Genomic DNA, 11782 nt, shown 5'->3' with positions numbered 1-11782 from the left:
TTAATGAAAACTGGGAACAAAACCAAACAGGTCCTTGTCATAAATGTAAAATGTTTGCAGTCAGCTATAGATGTGTAGATAAAAATACTGTAGTAATCATAAATAGCTGGTTTTAAGCCTGGAATTTATTTGCTGTTGGTTCCTGAAATCTCTCAGCTGATGAGGGGAGGGGAAAAAAGGGCAATCAGCATTAGTCTGATATGTTTGGTTTTTTTTTTTTCTTTTGTGACTGTCTAAGAAGCAGTGATTGGGTAGCAAGTTGCAAAATACCATAGAAAGTACTCTGTTTCTGTAGGCAGACTGAACTTCAGTACCCGTGGAATGGATCATATAAACAAAAGGCCACTTGTCTTGGCTTTTAACATTTGGTCCACAAGTTGGATGTGGCCTGTACTTGTAGCCTGAACCCATACATAACTGTTTTTGCATATTTTGGCTATTCTGGATTTAATTACTTCTGTCACAATGAGTTCCACATCTAAACTGCACTATGTGTGAAAAGTGGTATCTCCTTCTGTATTGCCTCTTCTTTATTATATACTAGTCTGCACAGAGAGATGTCTTCTCCAGACTTTGGTGTTTACTTTGTCCTAGTCAAGGTGTCTTAGCACATCAGTAATATCTGGGAGCAGCACAGGAATTGATTTGACGTAAGTTAGAGAGACTGGCAAAATTAAAACATTTAACATTGCATTCTCTTAGCCTGGCCTTTTGTGTACTTCTTCTAGCATGGGAAGCATGTTTTAGGAGGTCTTTGTTGTTTGATTAAAAATTTCGGAGGTGACTGTCCAAAACTGTAGGTCTTAAACCTTGAAAATTGTTTTCACCAGTCTGATTAGCATACAAAATGACTGCCTACATCAGGAAAAAATCCAGCATCTCTCTTCAATGCACTTCCTCCTACAGAGACTGTAGGAAGTGCTGGGTATTCTGCCATCAGTTGCTATGAAAAGATTCAGACCTGAAGGTGTCTGTCCCTCTCCTGAATAATGGCTCTCCTAGAAAGTTACTGTCCTGTTTTAGGACTTGGAGAATCCAGTCCTTCCTGTAGTGTATGGAGGTTTAAGTAAACATTGTGCATTTTTAAAGCAGGATTAAGTCAAGTGAGAATTGTGGTGTATTTTCCCCCCTCAGCATTTGGGGAGGTTGACAGAAAATTGCAAGCTGTTTTCTGAAAATGAGTTTAGTTGTTTAGTTTCAGAACAAAAACTAGCAGCTGGTAGATTGATTCCTATATAAGAGAAATGTAGCCTTCTGTCTAGTCCTGATGAATTTTTTAATTGATCATTTAACTTTTTTTAAGAGGCTGGCATACGATAATTGTGCTGTACTAGGATCAGGGCACCATTTTGCTGAGTGTTGTGTAAAGACACCTACAAGACTAATCCCTGTCTGAACACATACACAGGTTCAGTAAGGAGAGTGACAGAATAGAGGAGCTCTGTTTGTTACCTGTGTATAGCATACATACCACTTGATTTTACTTACTTGTATGGCAGAAGGCTTTGAGTTGAATCCTCTACTCTACTCTAGAGCCCTCTGCCTGGTAACAAGTGATACATTCATCCCATGCATCCCCCAGAAAAAGTATTGAGCTGTTAGGACTTCCACTGTGAATATGCTGCTCTGCAGATGTTACTGTATTCCATCCCAATCCTAATTTCAGTTTTTTTAGAACTCAATGCTGTGAAAAAGAGCCTTGTGAGATTTAACTGGCTATCTCACTCAGAGAGCTGTGACAGTTAATTTACAATGAGTGGGACCTTTTAGCTGTGGTGGTGGGTTACTGGTAGTTCTTCTCCCACTGTTTAGGTATAAGTAAGGTAAAAAATGCATCAGTGTTTCAGATTTTGTGGTGAGATGGCTGTAGAGACATGTGTCTTCATCAGTGCTTTACAAGCCCTTGCCAGTCCCTCTCAGGTATGCTTTGTCTCGGGGAATTGTTGTTTTTTAAGATCATCACTTATGATTCTGAAGCAAACTGTATTTTTTTTTCCATTTAGTGTCTGCATGCTTTCTAGTTGTGTGGTTTTGGTTTTTTGAGGGGTTGGTTTTCGGTTTTTGTGGTGGTGTTTTTTTTTTTTTTTTTTTTTTTTGTCTTAACACTGAAATTTGGTTTTAATTCTTGGCTTTAGAAACAACAGTTTGTTCTAAAACCAAACTATGCTTCTTGAGAACCTTAACTCCAGACAGAGCAAGGGCATATGTGTGATATAAATTTTAAGGGAGGAAAACAACTATTGTAAGACACTCAGTGGGGAGAGGTTGTGTGAGTCAGTATCACCCAGCTACCAGGTCTGCTGCCTAAGCTCTGTGTCTGCACTGATCAAAAGAGAATTTCTCTAATCCAAGGCTTAGGAGAACTGAGCCATTCAAAGTGGTTGTGTGTAGCATATAAATTTGGGCACAAAATTGGCCTTGTGTCTCTATGATGGAAAGACATCCAATCAGTCAGTAAATCCCCATTCAACTCACAGACAATCAGGACCAGCTGTAGCACAATTAAAGTTGACAGCTCACCAGAGGATAGGCACACATTTTACAAACACAAATCACCTTCGTTTAGAAAGGGGTGCAGGCAGCCCTCTTGCTGGCTTGAGTGGTTGCAGTGGCAACTAGCCACAGCGACAAAAAGGTACTAGCAGTTGGGGTCAGAAATCTTAGAGTCCCTTTTGTCTGTTCCTCTTCTCAGGTCTGACTGTATTTACAACTAGGATTTTAAACCCACTTCTACCTATTACATAAGACACTTCTTTCATCTGGTTTTCAAATTTAGTCTCTTCAGAAGCATCTTTAACTGTAAAGCAATTGTCTCTTGAGACCCCAGAAATTTGCAAATATAGAAGTAGTTTCTAGCACAAGACCTCAAAACCCTACCATTTGCAGAGGAAGAGAAGTTAAAGGTGTTCTTGCAGCAATAAGAAACTCATGAAAATATCCAGAAGATGTTAAGTGCATTGTAGCTCTCCCTACAGAGGCAGACAGAACACTTACCAGTCCTGGCCAGTCTGCCAATCTGAGATTCTTCATCCAGGTACTCAAACGTTAACACAAAATAGATTGTCAGAACACGGCCATTTCATATTTAAGAAATTTTGTGCACTTTAACTGTTCCGTGGGCATTGTTCAGAAAAAAATATTAATTATAATAGTTATTACCTCCACCAGTGTTCCTGTGACTTGGTGGAACTGTGGTCTGTGGTGCACTGTTAGCAAGTTAAGACTATGCTTCCTCACTTCTGAAAGACTCTCTTCTGTTTTCCCCATGTGAGGTTGTTTGTAAGCTCCTGGACATGGAGGATGCTGGTCCAAAACTTGGCTCAAATAGGGGCAGAGTGAAGATTTATGTCTCCTGTATGCCAGGTACCATAAAGATGAAAGTAATTGTGCACAGGCCCATGAGGGGAAGCTTAATAAAGACTTAAGACTGTTTCTCAGAGTAGATGGTAACTGGACAAGTTTAATGAAGGCCAGCAGTACGGCATTAATGGAGTTAGATGCCCAAGATGGTGTCTTTTCAAGTGGCAGTCTTTAGTCTCGTATTGGTTTTTCATGTGTAAGTTGCTGTTAAATACTTTTCCTCATATAGCTACAGAAAAGATACAAATGGGATATTAAATATACGAATCCTGTAGTATTGGCGGTTATCTAAATAGAATGGTTTGCGCTGGAAGGGACCTTTAAAGGCCATCTAGTCCAACCCCCTGCAAACAGCAGGGACATCTCCAACCAGGTCAGGTTGCTCAGAGCCGCGTCCAGCCCGGCCTTGAATGTTTCCAGGGAGGGGGCATCCACCACCTCTTTGGGCAACCTGTGCTAGTGTTTCAAATACTTAGGAGCCATCTTCATTTGTGATGAGTGGGTTTTTGCAGTTCTCGATTAGAGTTCCTGAGTAATTGACACAATATGAGACTTAAACCACACAATTTTAATAACCCCCACAGGGGGAAAATACAGCTTATAAAAACCAAAATTAGGTTAGGAAGAACAGACAGATACTTGAAAGAAGAGCAATGAGGTTGTGGTGAGTTGACCCAGCCAGCAGCTAAGCACCTACACAGCTGCTTGCTCTCCTCTTCCCCAGCAGGACAGGGGAGAATAGGAAGAGCAAAATTCAGAGAGCTTTTTGGTCAGGATAGAGGTTTAAGTGAAGGAAAGAAGGAGGTGAAAAAGCAAAGTGATGCGATGGCAGTAACCTACAACCTCCCACAAGCAGATCAATGAACAGCCAGTCTCTGAGCAATGGCCACCTTGGTAGATAAAAAAACACCATCACCTTCTTCTAGTACCTCAGTTTTACGGCCAAGCATGATGTTACATGGTATGGTATACCCCTTTGGCCAGTTCAGGTCAGCTGCCTCAGCTCTGTCCTCTCCCAGTTACTCACTGGGTGGGGATACAGTTAGAAAAAGTGACAGCTCTGACACTGTTCAAGTACTGCTCCACAAGCCAAAACACTGGTATATTATCAACAATTTTAGCTGTAAGTCCCAAACACACCACCCTAGGGGCTGCTATTAAGAATGTTATCTCAATCCTAGCCAGACCCAGTACAGAAGTATTCATTTGTGAATACATGTTCAGAGCATCTCTTTCTCACCCACCCTCCCAAAGCTGAAGGCAGGCCTGTCACTTGATATTAGCTTGGTCAAAGTTTTATTCCTCCTACACTGCTGGAATCAGGTGATGACAGGACTTTGAGAATTAGTTGTTCAAAATGCAGAGCTTTACATTTTAGCTCCTGAGGTTTTTCTAGTGTAAACCATGTGGTCCTCTTAGACTTTAATCTCTCAAATTCAGTTATAAACAATTTATACTAAATTAACTTCAGCTATTTTAACTATACATGAAACAAGAAAACATTCTTAGCATTGAAGTGCTACTGGAAAAGTTAATTGAAGCAGTATTAAAGTAAACTGTCTTTCTAGGTAACGTGTATAAAGAAGCAGTGACGGTTGCACTGAAATATGGTACTAGTGACTGTGTGCGTCTCTAATTTTAACTAGATATGTTGTGTATGACAGGTTCTCAATGCTGAGACTCCAGCTTACAGCTGATCTAACCATCCTGCTCCCTTTCCTTCTCACCACAATAGTTTTCAAACAGCACTCCCACCTACAGGATATTCCTTATCCTGTCTCTAATGCTCACTGAGACCCTTTCTCTGATCCAATTTTTTTTCCCTGACACTAAAATGGCAAAAAATGGTGGTTTTTTTTTTCTCTTCGTTTCAGTGAGATGAACTGGCTTACAGGAAAGTCGAGTGAACTCCAGAGCTGGTGCAGAGTTAAGTGACAGGAACAGGGGCAAGGGAAATGGCAGCAGTGAGCGATTATGATGCTCAGTGCTTCTCTTGAAACTTGTGGTGGTAGCAACAAAAAATTTTGCTAACAGAGTGGAGACAGGTATAAAACCTGTAATACAGGTTATTGCCTCTATAAGAGCTAAACTGTTACTCATAATGCAAAAATAAAAGTGTTCACAGGGCTGTTTTCTTCTTTAAACCTAAATTAATGTTATCAAACTTTCTAAGCTTACTTTCAACTGAACATGGGAGCAAGATTAGGTCAGAGCAGAGCTTCATAGGAATGTAATGAGTTAATGGAAGTACACTCCAGTATAGCATTTGTAAAGCTATAAAACTGAATCTTCCAGTTTAGAAATATTTACCTTGTATAGCATGGTATACTGGAAGAATACTCCTGGAATAACTCTGTAAAGCAAAGGAAAAAAGTGAAAGTATGCTTAACTGAAGAAACCTGTCTGGCATTAAGTAAAGCCAGAAGGAATCTGGCTAATGAATTAAATGGATTTAAATTTATGGAAGTTGCCTATGCTTTAGAAAGGTGACCATTCGGGCTTCAGTGCCAAAGGTTCCAGATGAGAAGGGGCCATTAAAAATTTGCTCAACTACTTCCCTTTTTTACTGTCCAGAAGCTGTGGTGATCCCTCCACAGCTGTTTTGACAAAGCTAATAAACTCCTTGAAAAGATGATCAAGGCCACAAGTGAAAGGAAGAAACTGAGGCAGGTTACAAATAAAGCACTGGTAGAATCACGTGTGATGGCATAACATTCCTTGGTCATTTTTGTCAATAATCACATAAGGCTCCTGGATTTCATTTATGTTTGAGTTATAGTTCTCCAGCTTTACCTCCCTGGATTCGGAAGAGTCACATTCAGGCTGCAGGAGGTTCCTTCTGCCCTGTGCACTGATCCTTCTTATGTGTGAAGACCGAACATCAATACTTTGTGGTGGAATGTAGGTGAGGTTAGGGGGCTCTCTGAGATGTCTGAAGCACTCAGAAGCTGTATGTGCATTAGGAGTATCCATTAATAGTCTCTGGCTATCAGAAGCAGTAGTGGAATCTTCCATATTCCCAGTAGTACAGCAGAGATCTAAAGATGGCTCAATATGTGCAACTGCTCTGTTCTGCATCTGAGCATTAGTCAGATATGTATGTTTTATTTTGGAATGAATAAATTCTCTTACATGCCTGTCACTTGTACTTGCATATGATACTGACTCAGGTTGGCCAGTTTCCTCTACAGGATATGTAAGGACTTCCTGAGTGTCCTTGATTTGTAGCTTTTTGAAGGTTAAAGACAGCTCACAAACTTCCTGTTCCCTAGGGTCACTGCAGTTTTGGACAGATGCAGTGTCCTTGTACGGCAGAGACTTCAGCTCATTAGGTTCATCTGTAGGGTCTGGGTCTACACAGTTTATGGCATCATTAATTTCTGCTTCAATTGATTCTTCAGGGACTTCTTGAGCTTTGTACTCTGAAGTGTTTTTGCTGTCACAAGAGCTGTCAGCAAATATTGCAAAGGCTGGCGGACCGCTTGCTCCTGGTGAGAGTGGCACAGTCCTCATCTCATTTGCGGTTGACTCTGCAGTGACTGCCAAAACACATTCTTCACTTAGACTGGCTCTTGGCTTTTTTTCAAAAGCTTCTGGAGAAAGATTCTCACTGAAAATAGGTGTTTGTCTTATGACAATGTCACTATATTTGATTAAGAAGTCCTCGCTGTCTGAACATTTGCCCGGAAAATGTGTGGTGTTAATGACTTGCCTTTGGTGCTCCTGAAGCCTGTCAGTGGATTGAGTAACTGCTAACTGAGGCACATCATCTTTGATCTTCAGATTCCCAGAAGCTTCAAAGGGTATATCACTATTAGTGGAAGACTTCTGTTGAGTAGCAAGGCACAAAGATGTCTCACTGTTTTCTTTATTTTCTAGATTTTCAGTGTCTTCACTGTCGAGTGTCTGATCCTCTTTGTCCTTATCTCCATGATGCTGGTGCATTTGTGTTCTCTTCTGTAGGGTCTTCTCCAAATTGCCATGTTTTTCTTCATTTGTCATTTCGAGGATGGTTTCACACTCAATTCTTGCCAGGAATATTTCAAATGCAGTCTGCTTTGTTTCCTCATTGTTTCTCTTTTTGACAAGTGAAAACTCTGTTGCTGTTGTTGCAATGTAACCTATTTTCTCCAGTACTGTTTTTACAATGTCATCTGGGAGCACAGATTGAATATAGTAGACAAAATTACCGGTGAATGTCTGAAACAGAATGCAACATTGAAAAATGGATGAACACTATGGGGGTGGGGTGCAGGGAAGTGTGAAAGACTTCCTAAAAATAAAAAAACTACTTCAGAAATTATTTAAATCTTTAAAAAATCCTATGATCCTAGGTTTGTATTTTGAATTGAAGTGAGCAAGGCTTTTCTAACAGCATTTTTTTTGTCAGCCTCTCAAGCATTATAGCTTTAATATAGCACATTAATTTCAATGAAGTTCTGCTGAGATACTGGCTAAGAGCATCAATATTCAAAAAGGAAGAGAGTAAGAAAATCCTTTTAGTCAAACTAGAGAAACTCAGCAATAAGTCTTATGTGCTCTACTGAAGAACAGAAGTGTTTTTAAAGAAACAAAGATTCATAGAATAAATCACTGAGGTCTAATAGTTTCCTAAAGAAACAGACATGATGCACTCACTGTTAATTTTATTTCTTAACTGGTGACAAGACTGTAACATTTTCTTTTTCTGTGGTTCAGATTCCTGCTGTAACTATGCTATCCCTGAATTAAGTTGCCATTTCTTTGAAAGCACTTTTTTGAAGGGAGATTACGCTAGCAGAAATATTGCCAAAACACGCTCCCTTTGCATAAACTGTCTGCAAAACATGACTTGAATAAAATGCTGCTGCTGTCTAACAAGTTAAAAAAATCATTTAACATTTCCTCGGTTTTGGAGCTAACCCAGGCATGAGGCCTAGTCTGTAAACTGGAAGTGGCTTTTGATTTTATCTGAAATGCAGTGATAGGGGAGACTATGTTGACCTAAACATGACAAAGTCCAGGCAAGTCAGAACAGAATGGAGGTAGGAATGCAAAGTCAAGACTTTCAGAATCGAGGCAGCTTATTCTCAGGCTGCCCAGCTTGAGACTGACTTACCTACTACTTAAGGCTGAGACTCAAGCATTAGTCTCACAAACACGAGCTTGGGGGAGAACAAAACTGACCCCTAAAAGGCCACAGTAGAACACAGCACTGAGCCTCAGTCCATTCTCAGATAATGTTGTCAACAGTGCCTTTCACTCCTTGGCTTCTGCTCCTTCTAGAAGGGAAGTAAGAAGCAGGCACCTTGAGGGGGGGGAGGTGACATCAGAGCGGGCAAGAGGCAGGAAATATGTGAAGTCGTATTCTGCATACGACTAGTAACTTGTTATCAGAGCTGTATGTACACAACATAATTGTTGTTCTCCAACTTGTACCTTGCAGTAGAATTATTTCAGGCCTTCAGCAGGCTGTCTTGCACTTTAGATTACCCACAGTGGTCTTCAAAATTTTATTTTAACGATGCCTAGGATTCTTGTGCTATGAAAAGCTGAACCCACTAACTGTAGACCTGAATATCGTATGCTTTGCCCTGTTTTAGGGAGGTGAATGAGGAGAATAGCTGTTTGAGAATCCATAGATGAGACCTAAGGGTAGGAAGAAGGAAAGAAATGGCTTTTCCTCAGTAGGAAGAGAAATAAGTTTGCATTTTGGGTGCTCAGGGATTTTATTTAAAAACAAGTAGATTTTTTATGTGTTGATTGCTGTTTCTTCTGGGCAATGGGATGCATTCAGTGTGCTAGGAAAGTGGGGTAACCTTGACCACCTTGCTGCAAAAAGCAACGCATTTCCTCTTTCCAAGGGGGTTTTCCTACCCACTTCACCAGCTGCAGGCACCAGAGCTAGGACAGGTGGTAAAATCACTGGCCCAGAGACACACTGGCCGACCTGGTCTTCGGCATCAAACTGCTAGAAAAAGTGATAATCAATGCTAAAAAGCATCTCCTTCTTATAGACAAATTAGAACTCAGAATAATGAGAGTCTAACCTTTCACTGTGCCGTTTTTACTTCTCTTACCGTCTCACGGTAACCAAAGGTCCCTCTTTCCCAATCCCTGACCTGCTCAGCACTCCTGGGAAGGCCCCTCACGGCCCGGCCTCGGCGAGGACCAGGCCTGCGAAGGCCAACGCGCACCTCGCAGCACCCGCGTACCGCTCAGGGCACCCCTAACCCTGCAGGGTGGGCTCCTGAGCGCTGCTACTCGCTCCCGCGCCGCAGGCCCGAGGAAGAGCCCTCGGAGGGCCGGACAAACCCTCCCGGGGGCTGCCTGCGCCCCCCGCCCGAGCCCCGCGGAACTCCCCTACCTTCAATGACCTGATCTCCTTCCGCCACGGGGAGAGGAGCAGGTTGATGCAGAGCAGCTCCAGCACCTCCAGCGCCTTGCGCAGGTCGCGGAGGACGCTGCCGCCCCGCTCGCCGCGGGCCTGCCGGCACCGCTCCGCCACGTTGCACACGTCCAGGGCGCCGCGCCGCCGCGGGCCCAGCAGCCGTCGCGCCCTCGCCTTCAGGGAGACCTCGTCGCACGCCGCCAGCTGCCCCTCCGCCCCTCGGGCCGCGTAGTAGGCCAGGTAGTCCCGCAACACCTCCTCCTCGCCCGCCGCCGCCAGCTCCTTCATGGCGGCGCGAAACCGGCCGGGCCGCCCGCCCGCAGGCGCTGCCCCCGCCCGGCCGCGGCGCCGCTCGGCCCGCCATTGGCCAGTGCGCCGGCGCGGCGGGCGGTCAGTGGCGTCTCGCCGTGTCAGTCACGGGGCGGAGATGGGGGGCGGGGGGCGCCCCGGCGAACTGAAAGCGAAAGGCGGGAGGGCGCAGGGAGCGGGACCGCCGCGCGGGGCGCTGCGCCCGGGTCGTCGCCGCCGCCGCCGCGGGACGGGCGCGTGGCGGCGTCGCGTGAGGGTGGCGGTGGCGAGGCGAAGGTTCCCGCGTCCGCGCGTGAGGTGGGGGCTCGGGTTCCGCGTGCGCCGTGAGGTGAGAGCCCCCGTGTCCCGCGCCGCGGCCCTGGCAGCGCGGTGCTACCGAGCCCCCTCCTGCCCCTTTCCTCCGCCGCGGCCCTGGCTGCTCTCCTGGGCCTGGGAGGGCGAGGCCCTGTGCTCAGGGGCTGGTGTGGGGGTGGACGCTGCCCTGATGGTGACTGTACTGTGGAGTTAAATGAGGCCATCTGTGACGCAGCGTGCTCCTTGAGCCTGTTCTGTTATTTTTTTAATTGTATATTGCTTCTGAATTCCTGAACTGGGTTTGAGTAAGGGCCAGCTGAAAGAGGCTTGTGTTTCCCGCTGTGGTGGCTGAAGAGTTTTCTGGGATGGTTTTGAAATGGAGGGTGGGTCCAGCAGCTTGGAAAACAAACCTGACTTTGATCCAGGTGACTTTGCTAATCTTGATTTTTGGAATCTGAATTTTAGAGTCACTTCCTGTGGCCACTACGATGTTGTGCACCAGTGTGATTTCATAAATTGGTGCTGGTGTTGGCCTCCTGTTGCTTTAATGTTTTGTTGTAGACCGCCTGGGCTGGTGTCTTCAGTGGTGTTCTCACTGACTTGACTTGCTGCAAGTGTGAATTTGACTTGATGGTTTTTTAATAGCTTATGTTATTATAATTGTCTTTGTTATGTGATAGATTTTAAAATTAATATCTGTCTCGCTGTTAACCGCTGGGAATGTATGGCTTCTCCTGATTAAGGGAAATATCAAGCTTACTGGACCACGATCCTGTTCCTTTCTTGCGGGAAGTGGCTGTGTGGTGTAGCAAACAAACTGGTTTTCTCTCTGACTTACCAGGCAAGAGTGCTTTCCAAAAACATATGCTTTTGATCGTCATTCCAAGTGAAAGTCATTAGGAGATACTTCTGTAGAATTTGTGTATGGATAATTGCTGTGTAAAAATTGCTGATCTAGCCAAGAGGGAAGGGGGGACAAGTCCCCGTACTGCCGCCACATGTTAAAATGAGGCCATCTGGCCATCTGCTGCCAGGTCTGAGTTTCCTCCCCTACCATATGTGCACACATACACAGACAAGCTTGGCTGTGCAGGCGCCTCGGCTCTTTTTTTTTCCATATACAAAACTTTAGTGACCCAAATGAGAGGGTTTGATTTTGTGTTTCTGCATACCCATTCCTATGGGGCAGGAGGGATTTGATTCTTTAAACTTTGCAGTTCTTGTTAACATGTAGAATAGTTGCATTTGTTAAAGCCTGGAGTATTTTAGTGGAATGATACAGGGAATCCTGCTTTGGTGTTGTTTCTTTTGAGTGTTTCATTTTTCAATAAAGCATATATGCATAATACAGTAAATACAGAGTTGTCTCATCTGTCTAGCTATCGCTGTGTTGCTATTATCTGAATTAGTTTTCTAGTACAGCCTCCAGGGATGGGGTTTATTTTCTGT

The 11782-nt window shown here is 44.0% G+C and overlaps 1 protein-coding gene across 1 annotated transcript; it reads right to left on the bottom strand.

Annotated features, from left to right (window-relative positions):
* Positions 1 to 203: 203 nt before the first annotated feature.
* LOC104476320 (uncharacterized) lies at positions 204 to 10071 on the bottom strand. The gene is made up of 3 exons (XM_086758043.1): positions 9707 to 10071; positions 1552 to 7560; positions 204 to 1503 (listed from the first exon to the last, which is right to left on the bottom strand). The coding sequence occupies exons 1-2, from the start codon at positions 10016 to 10018 to the stop codon at positions 6055 to 6057; spliced, it is 1818 nt and encodes a 605-aa protein (XP_086614169.1). The 5' UTR covers positions 10019 to 10071; the 3' UTR covers positions 204 to 1503; positions 1552 to 6054.
* Between the last annotated feature and the right edge of the window lie 1711 nt (positions 10072 to 11782).

The sequence above is a fragment of the Chlamydotis macqueenii genome, chromosome 13 (genome assembly GCF_036417535.1).
Source record: "Chlamydotis macqueenii isolate bChlMac1 chromosome 13, bChlMac1.mat, whole genome shotgun sequence".
NCBI lineage: Eukaryota > Metazoa > Chordata > Aves > Otidiformes > Otididae > Chlamydotis > Chlamydotis macqueenii.
Note: the sequence above shows the minus strand (reverse complement) of the source record. Positions and strands in the feature narration are given on the sequence as shown.